Source organism: Eurypyga helias, unplaced genomic scaffold, assembly GCF_000690775.1.
Source record: "Eurypyga helias isolate BGI_N326 unplaced genomic scaffold, ASM69077v1 scaffold12643, whole genome shotgun sequence".
In the NCBI taxonomy this organism is placed as follows: Eukaryota; Metazoa; Chordata; class Aves; order Eurypygiformes; family Eurypygidae; genus Eurypyga; species Eurypyga helias.
In genome coordinates, this window is record NW_010240662.1 from 42,287 (window position 1) to 59,406 (window position 17,120).

The 17,120-nt window shown below is 40.2% G+C and overlaps 1 protein-coding gene across 1 annotated transcript in view; it reads left to right on the top strand.

Annotated features, from left to right (window-relative positions):
* Positions 1-732: 732 nt before the first annotated feature.
* The window catches only part of LOC104507281 (membrane-associated guanylate kinase, WW and PDZ domain-containing protein 2-like), a 41,083-nt gene continuing 24,695 nt past the window's right edge, over positions 733-17,120 (top strand). The window contains exons 1-5 of the mRNA XM_010148513.1: positions 733-865; positions 2,501-2,558; positions 9,433-9,554; positions 10,167-10,295; positions 11,002-11,184. Coding sequence (XP_010146815.1) covers positions 733-865; positions 2,501-2,558; positions 9,433-9,554; positions 10,167-10,295; positions 11,002-11,184 — 625 coding nt within the window. The remainder of the gene's footprint in view (positions 866-2,500; positions 2,559-9,432; positions 9,555-10,166; positions 10,296-11,001; positions 11,185-17,120) is intronic.

Here is a 17,120-nt window from a genome sequence, read left to right on the forward strand (position 1 = left end):
AAAATAAAATGTATCTATAGTATTTAATCTAATCCTTAATATTCATTCTGTGTCAAGGGTTAGGTAAAAGCATCATTTTTTTCAGAGCAAATTGTTGCATTATTTATCATGCATGCCTTGGAAAAGAAACTTACTGTAGGGGCAGTACAGGATTTGCGCGTCAGCTGCTTTCTGTTTGAATACTCACGGTTCCATTCCACAGTCTTGTGTCATGATACACAGAACTTTGTGGAAGCCATTTAGGGTCAACCACCTATAGGTTTTACTGAAGTTCTGAGCAGGACTTTTTACTGTTGCTCTGGAAAGAGCGACAGCAGGGTCTAACGCTTGGTGACTTGGTGAGCCAGTGACGTGCCCTTGCAGCAAAGCAGTCCAACAGCCTCCTGGGCTGCGGGTGACAGAGCACCGCCAGCTGATGAAGGGAGATGATCCTTCCCCTCCACCCAGCACTGGTGAGACACAGCTGGAGCTCTGGGTCCAGTTGTGGGCTCCCCAGTACAAGAGAGACAAGGACATACAGGAGAGAGTCCAGTGAAGGGCCACTAAGATGATTAAGGGCCTGGAGCACCTCCCCTATAAGGAAAGGCTGAGGGAGCTGGGACTGTTTGGCCTGGAGAAGAGAAGGCTCAGTGGGGATTTTATCAGTCTAAATAAAAACATGAAGGAAGACGGAATCGGGCTCTTTTTCGTGGTGTCCAGTGACAGGACAGGAGGTAAAGAGTACAAGCTGAAATGCGGGAAGTTCTAAAAGAAGTTATTAATTCTCTGAGTGATCAAACACTTGAAGAAGTTGCCCAGAGGGGCTGTGGAGTCCCCATCCTTGGAGACACTCAAAAGCCAACTGGAGATGGTCCTGAGCAACCTGGTCTGTGTGACCGTGCTTTGAGCAGAGGGGTTGGGCTAGACAGTGTCCAGAGGTCCCTTCCAACCACAGCCCTCCTAGGATACTGTGACCTGCTTCAATACCTTATTCTGCATTTATTGCTATGAAGTGACAATAAATAAATAGCCCTGACAAAAGCAGTTCAGAGTGCGGACTTGTGAAGATTTCAAAGCTAACAATGTTCTAAGAACTGATTATCAACATTATGGAAGTCCTTGAGTAACATGGAGTTCCTCACCTGCCAGTGTCTGGCAGAAGGTTGTATCCTTCGCTGCAGTATTGGAATAGGTTGAGCAGGGATGTCCTCTGAGAAATTTGACATGAAGGCCACAGCAGTCTGAGCAGGTTCACTAAAGAAATGATCAGCCATTACAGATGCATTTAAAGGAGAAGTAACAAGCAGAGATTAAGCAATTTCTTAATATTGGTTTTTTAACTCTTTAATCTCCCTATTGCCAGTCAGAATTTACTTTCCAATTTGCCTTTTAGAGCACATTAAAAAAAAAAAAGGAAGTTCAAATCATCTAAGTATACTTCTTTAAGGCCAGTTAAATATTTAAGGCCAGTCATACTGACTGCGTTCAGTATGAGCTACAGCAGTTCTGCTCTGTCTAGTTTGGTACTCATTGTCTCTGAAAGTAAAAAAAGTATGAGATAGGAATTCCAAAATCAAATTTCCTTATATAATCTCCGTACCAGCCCCGTACATTGTGTTATAGTCTTTAACTGCACAAAAATTGATACCTGTGCGTGATGGGAATGCCTATCCCTTCATGAGCCTCCTCCATTTAAGTCATCACATCTAGCACTGCTTTCTGCATCAACTGAGATACTTGTAACATCCCTCTGGTGCCTTTTAAACAAAAGATGAAGTTCTGTTGGCAGTATAATAATTTTTTAAGCATTCAGTGTGAGTGATGATAAAATATATATGGGTATATATGTGACAGTTAGCTTGTACATGAACACAGATTTATTTTCAAGATCTTCAAATTAATGTATTAAACATTTTAATTGTTAATACTGGAATGTTTTACAGATCTCTGTTTTTGCAAAATGTTGTTAGTTTTACGGCCAGAAGATGCTATAATATTTTGGCTTGTACTACCATGTACTACTATGTACTCTGATGTCCCTGATGTATAACTAACCTTTGGAACAGGTTGCCTTTGGAGGCTGTGGGATGGCCATCACAGTAAGACGAATAGTTAAAACTTCTCAGTAACATTTTGGTATACCCTACTGTACTTACATGGCAGGAGGCAAAGAACTTCTTTGTATGTACCTGTTTGGGAAAACAGAATGCCCTCATTTCTTCCAGCGGTGATGTCATACAAGATGTGCTACAGTTGTTGGCTGGCACAGCTGTTCGCACAATAAAGTAGTTCAATGTGTTGTTCTAGAGACAGATCTGTGTTTGCATGCAAATTTTCAACTTACTACTACTTGTGGCTTCCATGGTGTGTGTTCAAGATTTGGCATTTGCTTTGGTCACTTACTCTAATTTCACTATCATGTTATTTCCCTTGACACCCAGCAAAGATCCAGAGTTTTGTTATTAGAAGGCTTAGCATTCTGTACTGCATTTACTGAGAGAGATAACTCTTTGTTTTTCAGAGCTTCCATATGGCTGGGAGAAAATTGATGATCCCATTTATGGCACTTATTATGTTGAGTAAGTTCCCAAGTTCAATATTAAGTTGCTGTTAATATGTCATAACCTAATGCTAGTATCCTCTGCAGTGCTTAGCCTGGCAAGGCATGGTTATAATTACTTGACATGTTAAACTGAGGGTATACTTAGTCATCAATGCAGCTAATGAGTCCCAACATATTCAGTGTGTTGCAAATCAGTGACTCAGGCATTCAGTCATTCTTTTTTTCCAGGGTCTGTTATCATGGTATCATTCCAGCTAATACTTGTACAAAGATCATACTCATTAAAGTTTTGGGGCTTTTTTAATTTCTATGTTAATATTTGGATATCCAGTGAGGTAGAGATGTTGTTAATCAATGAATAGAGCAAATTATAATTATTTTAGCTCAGTTAAGATCCTTTTCTGGGTAGTCCTTCCTTGCTGCAGTTTATACTGTTTTTACCAGAAGGCAGGTTATTTATGTGCTGCATATAAAATTTTAGGGATGTTGTGTTTTATTTTGTACTTAAAAGTGCAGCTGAAAATAAGGGAATATAAATATCTATTTTCACAGAACAATCCTTGCTTTCATTTTTTTCCATTTTTATTTTAGTTATGAAACAAGAAGAAATATTCTTGCTCCTCTGTGCAAAGGGGAACAGAAAGCTTTTGTTTGAAGTACTAGGTAGAACCTGTTCTGGCCAGTTCCTACAAAAAATAAGTAAATCAGAGAGATGATATTTTCTGCTTTTTAGCTAAATACAGTGAGTGAGACTTACACAAAGTGAATCTAGATTCAAAATTGTGATACCTCTTCGGGGCGGTCAGTTCTCACTTTTCTCTCTACACAAAGTATGTAGGCAAGGAGGCAGAAAGCCACTCCCTGTCACTGTGCAGACAGTGCTTGAAAGGTCGAGAAAGGTCTATCCATTAGTTCCTTTTATTAAACAACAGACATCTTCACAGAAGGTGGCCCCTGATTTAAAAACTCAATTTCAAATCCTGCCACTTGAGCAGTACATTTTTTCTAGTTGTTTCATACAAACCAGAAAATTTTAGTTTGTGTGACACATTATTTCCTTGGCCTCTTGAATCCTTACCAACATGTTGACTGCAGAATCACTCTCCAGATATGGGGGTTGCAGCTTTTCCAGACCTCAGGATATCCTACTGTGAACATACACAGGGTAGAGCTGGACAGGGATCATAGATCTGTTTTCTGGAGGGTTAGAAGATTAAGATTCCCTTTTCTTTACTGCTGTAGCAGAAGCAGCTTGTGGATACCCACACACCTTCCCTAGCCCTCCTACAAAGAAAACAAACAAATGAAATCAGTGTTTGGCCACTGCCCTGCTGACTCCTTCTGTCCCATTCTCCAAATGCAGTAGCACCTGCTCTGCTTCTTTGTCCCTGCATTCTTCCCTGCCCTCAGGTGAAAGAGCCAGCAGCCCCATCTGCCTTGCTGCTGAGCCCTCATCAAGCTTAATCAGTCCAGAATCAAGCAAAAAGTTGGGTAATTTTTTTAAGTCCCTATGTAATGCCATTAAATTACCCTCTCTATTTATGCCCGAGTTCTTTTACGATGTCCCCGAGTAACTAGGGGCTGGAGTTCATGTATCTCTTCATACTTACCCCCCTCCTGAAGATTTCTACACATGCAATTATACAGCTGCTGGGTGTAAGTCTTCTGCCCCAGTCCTTTTTAGTGTATTTTGGTGAGTGACAGGTGTTGTGCAATTTCTGGGCATTAATCTCTTACTGAGACCCTGCTCTGTTAGTGCAGCCCAAGGCATTCTGGCACGGGTGAGGCTCACACTCCACTGCAGAGTCAGAAAAAGAACCTGTATTTATCTCCATTTCATGTCCACCCATAGGTAAACAGACACAAGTCACCAGGCCCAGATGTTGTTCGGCAGTTACATACTTCAAGGCTGTTAGTGCCAAATCCATGAATCCCACCACAGATAAGATTTGTGGAAAGATATATCAAACCTACTGCAGGCTCAGAGGTTTTTAGAAGTGGAATGGATGTTCACAGGATGGCATTAAAACTGCAGCCACGCTATGTTCATAAGGAGTTTTATAGTCAGTAAAATGGAGCTGTACTTCAATTTGGTGTCATATTTTAATTTGCTATCTGAGCTCAATAAGTTTGAAACAAAGATTACTTTCCATATTTCATGCTAAAAAGTGGCAGTCACGCCTTTTTTATTACCAGTATTCAACAGATGGGTTCAGTTTTAACTAGATAAAATCAGATAACAATAAACTCTCAATTATGTCATAAAAGTGGGTAAATCATGAAAAGTTATGTTATGAACTTTCACACATTCAAGTTCGGTCCAAATTTACATGCAGGTCTTTAAATCTGTCAGTGAAAGAAAGGCTTGTATACTCTGCTCGCTGAAATATCTGTATCCCATGGGAAGTTTGTAAAGATGAGCAATGAGGCAGACAGACTCAGGTTCACCTTACAAGAGCCAGCCATGCTCAGCTCCAGTTCTCTGAGGCCAGCGGAAAAGCTGAAGAAGAAACAGAAACCTTAAAGGTCTCGCTAGCAAAGTTAATAGAGACTAATCACAACAGATTTGCAAATTCTATTAAAAAATAAGGTCCCCAATATAACTTTCTCTCTTAATCATGCATGAATGTAGGTGTGAGACATTATTGAAATTTTCATTTGCCTTGTTATGCAGGTCCAGGCTTCATTCGTAAGTTGTAGGCATTTGACAGAACTGAGAAGTGTATCCTATACATAGGTTAACTTTCATGCAATTTTCTCTTAATTTATAAACTAAGAACTAGCAGCACTTAGCTGTGCAGGGCGATGGAGGGAATGTGGTTATTAGAGTGCACTGGGTCTTTCAGCATTCTAATTGCCAAAAGATTATTTCCTCCTTTAAGGATGATTAACTACAAGACAGAACTTACAAGACAGAACTCAATTTCCAGACATAGTCTCCTTAATACAACAGCTAAATCAGCCATACAGGTATTTATTCTGGAAAAAATGTACATCTCTGACTCAAAATTTCTGACAGCTCTCTAGTTAATACTCAAATAGAAAAACTTACTTCAGGTCTTTTTGTCGTTATAAAGTATTAGCAACTGAAAAATGTGAATGTAAATAGGAGTTAGGCATTAACAAGTTATACATCAGAATGTCCATCTTTTAGGCATTCTGATCCTCAGAATTACTTTGGTGGGTTATAGGCAACAATTTCAAAAGTTAGAGTCACAAACTACCCGAAAACCATATATTAAAGTAGCTAAGAAAAGGATATAGGTTAAAGTCCTCCTGATGATGCACATGCTTAGATGTGCTACCATTTTGATAGGGCTCATTATCTTGGCCATCAGCTAAAATTTGCCAACTAGGCATTACTTCCCATGAGTCTCCTAAGAATGTGTTTCAGTTGTCTTAAGCACATCCAATATGAAACTCCATCACAAAACCAACTTAGCAGAATGGTGCCGATGTCTTACAGGCTGGCTGGTGGTGACAGTACCTATTCATAACACAAAAGATCCTATTCTGACTTCACAGCTAAATGCAGCCCCAAATCACATCCTACCTCTGAGGGGTTGTCCCCAGTTAGCATATGATGACCTAACAGAGGACAGCAGGACCAACTACCCCTTCTTCTCTGCAGAGGGAAATTCAGGGTTCCTAGGACTAGAAAGAAAAAAAGGCAGCATGATTTTTCTGCACAGCCACAGTGGTGCTAGGAGAAATTTGTTGGATCCTCGTCTTTGGATTCATCTTTTATGTTTAATATGCATTGTATAAAATAAGGGAAGAAAAGTGAGGATAGAAATGCTCACTGAATTAGGTGTTATGAGCAATGAGCTGATGATTGCATCCAAAATCTATTTTAACCAGAAAAGCACTTACTTGTAACCATCTCTAAAACTCACATTTGGCGTGTCTTAGTAAGGCCTAGGTTAGTAAAATCTATTTTGTGTGCAGTTGAAGTAGCTAGATGAAAAGCTAGAATGTCCTTTCACCAGAGCTACTTAGCTTAATAAATTCTTTCTCAGGTAAAGTCATCAGGAACAATTTTTCTGATTTAGCCATGAAGCTGAATAGCACTTAAAATTGCTTGAAAGGGAAGTGGTTCATGTCTCATCAGCCTAGGAGCATAGATCCAGTGTTAGTGACTGATAAAAATGACTGATTATCACTACAATTTTCTTTTCTTTGTCTCCTCTTGTATACACTATTTAATGCTGTTGTTTGAATTTGTTGGAATTCTCACATTGTACTTTTGAGACTTCACACTGCCATAAAACATGGAATAAACAAGTCGTGGGAATAAAATGGAGCTAAGAATTATTAAGGTTGCACCAACAATTTGAGGTGCTTCAAGTACCTCTGCCAGTCTTCCTCTCTGATCTGCTAGGACAAAAATGTCATTTTCAAGATAGCCATTACTGAAGACATTTCTGTGTAAATGGAATAAACTGCAGCTTAAGCTCTACCTAGAAACTGTCGAGAGGCAGGGGACAACAAATTCTAGCTGTCACGCCAGTACAGCTGTGTGAGCCGACACAGGTCGGATGCAGGAACGACCACAAAACCATGGATGAAATGCAAAGAGTAAATTTATTTCCGTTACCTCACGAACTGGGGGATCCCCAAAGCAGCACTCAGGCAGAGGCACGCAAGGGGGAACACAGAGAACACGGAGCTAGAGGATCGCCAAACCTGCTGTTTTCACCTGTTTACCAGGGTTTCCCGCAGGCGTAGTTTGCCGTTGTACTCTGTTCTTTCCCACTGCGGGGCAGGAACCTCAAGCATGTTCAGTAGGGTGCCTCTGACTCCATCAGAGGCCTGTATTATCTAAACACAGATGTTCTCCTTGTCAAGCACCCAAGACTAAACAATGATTAGTGTGATATATGTGACTTTTTACATCCCAGCTGCAAGTCACTTGGGCGTGTGTACAGTCCTTCTCAGCATTCTTCCATTATCTTCCCACAAACACGGGAACTGATGTTCCTTGAGCCATGGACACAATCCTATATTAGCTAAAATCCTACCTTTTTAATGTCACAGAACCCCATATAAGTTGTAACTTAGATCTGGAAGAGGCCTCCGATGGCACGGAAATATGCCCTGCAATTACAGAATGACATTAAGCATAGATCAAGGTCCTAAATGCAGATGTGTAGTGTGATCTTGCATATCCATTACATCTGTGTCGTGCAAAAGCTACAGGAAACCCTGTTTTTCTGGAAGGGCAGCTAAAGACCAGGGCAGGATACTTCAGAGCCCCTAAAATAAGACATGATCCCTATGTTAAAGCAATTAACTCAGCCCACTGTGTAGCAACCCTGTTTTTAACCTTAACAAATGATAACGGAAAACAAGCTAGACATTTTATCCCCTATCTGCTACTGGAAACTGTTTCTTAATTTCACACTTATGCTTCTAAGAAGCTTACAGATTTCAAGTCTGAAATCCTGACATCTTTAATACATTCTAGTATTTACTTCCAAACGTATTCAAAGAATGCAATTATATATCAGAATTAATTCTGCTTGAATACAAAGCTAAAACTCTTTTGGTCTTCTATCATAGATGACACTTTCTTTCACTGGTCTTCCTGTAAAATCTTTTCTATGGATTCATTTTATTTGGTGATGAGTGATCAGAACTTTGTGTAGTATTTCACGCATGTTTCATCACTGCCTTGTGTAGTAACAAAAGCAGTATTTCCTTTACAATATTGAAATACATCACAACAGCTGGTAGCATGAAGATTACCTTTTTCATGCTTATGTTAGTAGTTCATATTTACCCTACTTACTGCATGGAAGTCTTGTCTTTCTCCACTTTTAACTGGTGAAGTTCATCTCCCTTCCGTCATATGTTTTGAGGTTTGCAACAGACTTAGGTGCTGAAGACCCTGACAATTACAGCATGGTCTAACTAGAAAGCCAAAGTCTAGGAACATAAAGCCTACAATCTTAAAGCTTGTCTGAGGAAGGAAAGAAACAAAAGGGATTTTCTCTGTCTGCATCATAGACTAAAATTTACAAGAAAACTATTAATAAAAATTTTAGAGTACGAGGGCAAGTTAGCAGGCACTTGAGTAAGTTATAGCCATGTTAAAAAGTAGCAATTCCGGGATTTATCACATTTACTTCCCTTCATTAAATCAAATATGCTTTTACATGAGTCTTGCACTCCCATAGGACTTGTTGTTTCTTCTACCTCACTTCTTAATGGCAATTCCACTTACTTTCTTTGAAGCACTGTTAGGATCTGAATCCCAAGGGACCTGAAAAGTGCTTAATATGGCATAAAAAGTCATTTTGGTATAAATTGAAGTTATTCGACCCTTTTTAGGATCACAGAGTCTTAAAAGTTCTCTGGTCAGCTCTTCAAGTGCTGAAAGCCCATGACTGGGATTGGATTTTCAGGCCTCAGTGCATGGTAGCTCAGTGAGAATGGGTAAGGAGTAACATGTTGGAAAACCTGCCCTTCTGTACATATGTATTTATTTCCCCAGAACGATGCTTGCAGCACAAGCCCCTTTTCTCAGTTGTGGTCCCATTGTGATCCTGTCTTGTACTAAAGACATGAGAAACTGTTGTTGTAGCATGCTTCAGCAGTACTGCTGTTTACTATGTAGTTCCACAGATCAAAACCATTTGTGTGTAGCAGAGTTCAGCATATTGAAATGATAGGACCCTTCTCAGTGCTGTTCATTAGCATCAGACTGTGCATTTCTCATCCCCAACAAAACTGTGTGGAGTAGAAGGGACATGCTCAGGCCCATTGGGTTTCCATAACGGTTTCGCTCTCTAACCGCACACACCTAAGTCACATACAGCATCCTACTGTGAAAATGATCATTTTCCCCAACTGCACCCAGTTTTTAATCAAAACCAAATTTTTTCCAGCCACATAAATAGAAGAACACAATTTGAAAACCCTGTCCTAGAAGCAAAAAGGAAGCTACAGCAGCATAACATGCCCAACGCAGAACTTGGAACAAAGCCTATGCAGGCCCAAGGTTTCCGAGGTACAGTACCATGTCAGCTATCTTAGTTAAGATGAAAGATCCTGCTCTCCTGTTTATGTGACAATGATTTTGTCATAGTCTGATTAAAAGAGTAGTGCTGACAATTCTCACTATGTTACCACCTATTTCCTAGCATTTTCCTCCCTAAATGTCCGAGCTCTGAGTTGCAGGACTTATGAGCCGCCCAAAATACTCAGAGAAATGACAGAAAAGGTGACCCTAGTGTTTCCTAAAGGCTGAGAAACAGAAACCACAATAAGTCCCCCAAGTTATTTTCTAAATAAAATCATAAATTCTATTTTTGGGAATGTACAACTCTCTCCTGAGCACGGGAGGTTGGAAATGCTGAAATAATTAATTGTACTTTCTCTAAATTACCGTTAATTGATGTTTGGTATGTTTCTAAGCTAGCTCATCTAGCAAGCATCAATTAAGTTAAAAGCCTCAAGCACTGTGTTAGAGGGGTTTACAAGAATACAGCCTCTTGGTAACATAAAAATTAACGTGATTAATAAAATGAGCTGTATAAGCAGCAAACAGTATTGGTAGAGACGAATAAACTTTAAAATAAGATTATAGCCAGAGAATGAGGCTTGTTCTCCTTTGTAACAGTAGAAAGCTCCTCATCAACCTTACCTAGACCCAAACTCGCCCACCCGCGCCTCGCTCCCAAGAGGTCCCGCAGCATGAATGACCTGCCCCAGTGTCGGCGCGACCCTGCCGGGACGCGCAGGCTGCACGGTACGTCCTCTGCTGCCGGCCAGCCCACCCCCACCGCTGCAGGCGTAGCGAGAGCAGCTGAACTCACAACCTTTGCACCTTCCTCCCAGCCATCCCCACCAAGGGCAGCACCGGGGAGGGGCACGGGGAGCCCCCACCACCCACACCGCACACCGAGGCACGGGGAGAGGGCATGCGAGGGTTGCACAGCAGTTACGTGTGTCACTTCTTGGATGCCAAAACCCCGCGTGTTTGGAAAGAAAAGCTCACCTGATACTTAGCCCTGCTTGTTTACAAATGGAATAAGATATTCAGTGGATATTTTCCTTATTGAGGGTGGGAGGGAAATTATGGAGAATGCATTACTTTGTCGACAAAGCTGAATTTATTGGTTAGGAAAGAGGTTTTAAAATTACCTCACAGATCATTTTTATTGTTGTAATTATTTTAGCTACACAATATCCACTTCTAAATGTATTTCTAATATGAAAGAACATTTATAACTCCCCATTTATGGATGAACTGTCATAGATAAGAAATGTGGTTTAAGCTTTGTATTAATATAAGTACTCACAAATTTTTTTTTTTCCTGGAATGCCTGCACTCTTTATTTCCTTGATTTTCATACACTGTCACCTGCTGTCAGCCAGTATTGTTATCTGCTGTCCCTGCTGTGTTGTGACTAGATCAGAACTTTTGTCTTTCTTCTTTGTGTTGACTGATGTAGAAAAACCACTCTTCACCCGTGATGCGTCACAGCTGAAGGGGACTTTCCTCAGCACAACTCTTAAGAAAAGCAACATGGGTTTTGGATTTACCATCATTGGTGGGGATGAGCCAGATGAGTTTCTCCAGGTGAAGAGTGTAATTCCTGATGGGCCTGCAGCACAAGATGGGAAAATGGAAACAGGTAATTAAGATGGTTCCTCTGTTCTTTTATATGACAAGTAGAATAAGACATAGATTTCTGAGTTCCCCTCCCTTCATGAAAGCATACATGTTCCCATATTACTTTTCTGTATTAATGTGTAATACGTCTGCCTTATAAGATAAACTTCTCAGATGAAACTTTCTTTTTATTTTTCTTTCCAATAATGCCAAGTAGCTTATTTTTTCCCATTTCACATTATTTTAAGGGAGAAAACAGCTCTGCATTTTCCTACGTAAAAATGGGATGTGATGTTCTTTGGTTTATAGGCTGTTTATTCAAGAGGAGTCTGTGTATGGAAAGAACAAAAAAAGACAGGCAGAGAGCGCAGACTACTAAGTGCAAATTTATTTCTTTAGAAAGGATGGTTTTGCAAAATAATGAAAATCGAGTCTGATCCAACATTGTTCTCATTAGAACCATCAAAACAAGAGTTTTCAGTGTGACATATGGACACGTAGGCATCTGTGGCCTACTATTAAAGAATCTGTGAAAACTAAATAAATAAAAGAAACTTCCTTTGAAGAGATTTAAAGCTACTCTTGAGATCTGGACCACCACTGGAAATATTTTCCTGTCCACAGATTAATAAAGGTTGCAGACCACTCTCTTAAAGGTTTGGAGGGTCACATCAGGTCTGTGAATTTTGGAGGAAGGTTAATTCAGTTTCCAAAGCAGCTGTCATCTCCTGCAGGAGAAGACAATCAGAGAACAATAGAATCATTTCAGTTGTCAGGGACCTCCATTCACCAACCTCCTGCTCAAAGCAGGGCTAACTTCGTGGTTAGACCACATTGCTCAGGGCTTCGTCCATGGGACTTCAGAAAATTTTATAGGACAGAGATCCCACGGCCTGCCTGGGCTCCTGTCCCAGTACACAACCACGCTCATGGTGGAGATTTTTGTTCTTTAGGTCCAATTGGGTTTTCCACTAGTGCAGCTGATTACCAGTGACTGTAGTCCTGTGTTCATGCAGCCCTGTCGCTGTGCACCGTCCTCCCCAGCAGTCCTTGTTCCTCAGATACTAGTCAGGCTGCACATTGGTACCGGAATGTGCACAATTTTTCCTTCCATTTCTCACCGAGACTTTGTAGAAGAAATTCTAATTTGGGATTTATGTTGTCTTCGCAGCAAACGAGCTCATGGTGGCCAGAGTCACTGTGAAGATAAGACAATTTTGTAGCCTGTAACAGATTACTGTAGATGGACCACAGCACAGGGCACGGTCGTTTTGGTGTGTTACAGTACAGGAGGGAGACACATAAACACACACAGGCACCAATAATGTGGGTGGAATAGTCCCAAGTTATTCTTCTGGAAATTTCCTTTCATCCTTCTTTTGTTGTGGCAAAGAAATTGGCTGGTCTATCTTACATCAGAATAAATCACCCTGAACTCTAGTTTATTCTGTAGGGTTCTCCAGGACTTTGCAAATAGGAAATGGGAAGGTTGTGAAAGGCTTTATTTTTAAAAACACCACAATTTGCCTCAAGTCTTATATTACAGCTGGCATGATGTTTCTGATGCCAAATAGATAAACAGATACTTTATGTAAAGAAGTAAAATGTAAGAAAGATGTAGAATATAGATTCTTGGCATTGGTCTTATAAAAAAAAATTAGCCTAACAGCTTTTTAATTCTCAATTCTTATTGCCATTTTAACTTAATGCAATTTGGCTCCCAAAGGCAAAATGTAAGTAGCTGATTTAGTGAACAAAGGATACAACAGACTTCCTGAAGTTCAGGAGATTTTAGTAACGTGAACTTCATTTTGTCTAATATTTTCATACTACCTAGTAAACTGCACGAGAGATTTTTTGTTCCTTTTCATGGTTTTGCGTACTCAGATACAGCATTCAAATATAGTTGTTTGCTAATCCATGTGAAGTGTGGGCTGGATATTGGTGAACTTCTTCATGTGGAGTTCTTTTCTCTGGAAAACAATGTGTCCTTGCATCTTACTTAAATTTTGATGTTGAAAATAAATATGGGTGTCATAATGCTATGATGATTGTTGTGGTCACAGATCGTTGTCGAAATATACAGGGAAAATGTCCTTTAAAATACATAGAAATAGCATAGATTTTTTTTTCCCCAAGATAATTAATTTCACTATATTAAGAGTGCAAGACAGAAATGTACAAATATATAATCACTCCATAATTATGTGAGCCCGATACGTACAAAATTACATCTCAGAATAAATTCTGGCCTCAAATGTCTTCATTTTGAGAAGAATGACAGGGTTCTGATGTAAAGTAATTGGAGAATCTCAGGCTAATGATTGTGGCGTCTAACATGGTTTCTATGAACATTTGAAGTGATTTCTACGTATGGTAATGGTAAAATGATATTTAAGGTCAGAATATTTATAAAAGCACTGTTCAGCAATGTGCTTGTATTTCCTGAGATCCAATACTTTTCACACTTCCTGAAGTAGGATTTCTCTCCCTATGCAGCCATCTTACACTCTAAACAACTGGAGATATGAAAGCCTCCCAGGTTCCATCAAAGGCCTTTTGTTCATAAAGCTATTAGAATTTTATGTTTTAATACTATTTGAAATTACATATGTACCTTTAGTTTGTTAGGTAGGCATCACTGGATGATGAATAGAGCTTTTAAAAAAGATTTTATTTATTATTTTGACATGAACTGTCTGGTGTTGCTCAATTTATGTGCTCTCCAGCTACAATCACAGTCAAAGGAAGCTTTGATAAATGATCAAAATAGCATATTGTAGCACTAGGGCATCATGTAAAAAGCTTCAGGACAGTGGCACTATGATCTGTGAAGCAACCTGGGTGCTAGTGCTCCCAGCTGTAATACAGCTCTGGAGTCTTTCCCTTGCAAGACTGATATTTTGGGGTTTTTTGGCCAAGTGGTAAACAAAATTCCAGTGCATCACATACTGGGGAAAAAAGAAAAAAAGGCACCATCTCCTTCATCTCACCTGATCTTGGCCATGGGCTGAACACACCAATGCTGTACTTCAACTTAATTATTAAAGAAACAAGCTCATAGAAAACTAATATTGTAACTTTGGTTTATTTCTCCACGCAAAATCTAATCTAGGGGTCAGATACAAATGCTGTTCAAAAGAAGGGTGAATCTATGTAAGATGTTAATTTCACCTTTTTAACATGATCTCGACACAGTGACTTCACCTGCAGGTTTCAAAATGAAAAACTTTTGGATTTCGACCCTTGGGGCATAGAAGCAGCTGCCTGACAATGACTTGGCATCCTTGTGCCGCTACGAAACAATTAAAGCAGTGAGGCAAACTGAGTGCATGAGATACAACAAGAGATATCTCAGGTCCTGGTGGTCTAACACCACTACTCAGAGCACAGTGCTGGGCACTGAGAGGTAGCTGTAGTTGTCCCAGACCCACAAAAAACCTCACAAGCAGACTCAGAGGAGCCACATCTCAGTGGATGAGTCAAAACCAGCCAAAATTACATTCCTGATGCCATTTGCCAGATGTTTCAGGATTCCTAAGGTTATTATGCCCTCATGTAAATCTAGCATCTGTGAGCTAATGGCTGTTAATAACACTGCAAATGCCTTCCTAGGACATGCTTTAGCATTTGGAGCTCAATCAAGCTGCTGGATATGAACATTACACTCCACAGCATCTCTGTTTACCTCAAGACAGCCTAGGAGCTGATACCACATTCTTGCCTGAGAGGTTACATTGCTTTGTCTTGTCTGAAGCCTCACGCTGCCTGTAGAAAACTGTCTGGATTTAAGAGGCCTCTGTATCCCATTAAAATGCTGCGTGAACATCACTGGTAAAAGACTGCATCTAAATGAAAAGATTTTTATACAGTGAGTGATTTTGAATGACTGCTGTTCTAAGGCAAACAAAGATTTAGGCCTGCGGCTGAGATAGATAAAAACTCAAGCTGCAATAGCAAAAACTTCCCCACAATTCTCAAGGTTATTCAATGGACTAGATAAACTGAAACACTTCCACATAGCCAAAACTGGGAAAGATCCTCACTCTGCGCATTTCAGCAAGTTTCCGTTTCTCTGGTGAAAAGTTTCAGGAAACAGCGTAAAGTCATGGTGAACAAGTGATTAATTGAGTCTGTTGATGACAATTCTGACTGGTGAATAGCATCGGGTTGACCTTTCCAGAAACGTGTATATATCTGTGATGAATTGTCATAGCTCAGCAATGTGAATCAAGAAATGGGAAATATTTTCTTTCATTTCATCATTTGACACGCTCCAAGGTGCTAAACCATCTGTAAAAAATGCAGATTTGGGCTCTTTTAGATGCTATTCTCTCACAAATGGTAGCTACACTATACTAGTTAATCTGTTCTAGATAAAAATTCCTAAATGTAAGATGTTTCAGCTAACAAATAACAGATGTCTACAAGCCCGATATCAACACTTACCATGAGCAGACATCTACCACTTCTAGATGACTGTATTAGGATGAAGACTACAGACTAGACATCTAGACTCTGCAGATCAGTCTCAGTTTCTACTGCACCTGAGAGTTCTCCAAAGGGAGTGAGCCAGCTGTTAGAAATATTGGAAGGAGTGACCCATGGCCTTGCTGCTATCCATGGGCCTCCCGTGTTACGAGAACCGTAACAATCTTCTGTTCATGATGAATCTTTCAAGAAGCTGAGGTTACTCTAAATCTAAGCAAATTGGAGAGGCTGCACACTTGTTGACCTACAACTCTTAAAACTAGTTACTCACTGGAATAAGATCAAAAGTAAAGCCTTTATCAGGTGACTGACTCTACAGTGTCACTAAGCTTAGGGAATAGTTATCCAGTCATTATTCATGCGTATTTTTGTACAGTAAGGCTAGTATCTCACAACCTCTGTAAAAAGTGGAGTACTCAAAAGGAGTTGAGGACATCTGCAGAAGAATGCTTTTTACAAGTCCAAACAGATCCTTAATTCTCTTCCCTGTTTGTCCATTGTCAGTTTAGATGAACAAACCATTTTCTCACCTAATGTTAGATCAGATGAGGTGCAAGCTGTCCAGTTTCAGCCACACCAGAAAAGGTGAACTATGTATGCACAAGGTATGACTTCAATCCAATGAAGCAAATATGTTAAAGTTAAAAAAAAAAAGTTTTGGCAGACATCTGGGAATGTGAAAGATGTGAGAATATTGCTACATGTCTCAGCATATCATTACCACACACCACTGTACCTGTCGTCTTCTTCAAACAGCCTAAGTCTCTCTTGTGTAATCAGTCAAGATCCATGTGATAATATTCCCTTTTACAATAATCCCCCTCCACGGTAGCTGACTGTCATCTCAAGTTCACTGACCAGGAGCTCAGTGGGGAGCTGGTCACACACACATGTAGGACTTCATTTCCACAATACCAATAAGTTGGCTGAAATTTAGTAAACTTACCTCCCTGACACCCTACTACCACCTTATCTGGTGGCATCAGGAAGGCTGGACTCCCAAAATCAAGGCATTCCATCAGCAACATGGGAGATGGTGCTGCTCATTGGAGTGCTGAGGAAGGAATATCTTTTCCTGGAGATGCATAGCATCTCCAGACTAACACCTCTTTTAACATCTAGCAAGGCCTCACCTAGTATGGTTTGGCAGCTGCAAGCTTATGCCACATGGCAGGTCTGTAAGAGTGGAGCAGCATACATAAAACTGCCTGTGTGACCAACCTCCCTTAATATCACTGCTTTGTTTGAAAGCCAGGATGGTTCCTCTGAACCAGCAATGCTCTTTCATCTCCTCATTTCAGTCTAGCTAAGACTGAAGATCTCTCTCTCTTCAAATGTTGCTGTTAATCCCATGGAGTTAAGAGGAGGAAAATTGACTGTTTGGGAAGTAACTAACAGCAATAACTAAATATTTCAGGCATGATGGAGGGTGAGAGTTTCTCCCACCTGCGTTAGGCCCGTCAGTGT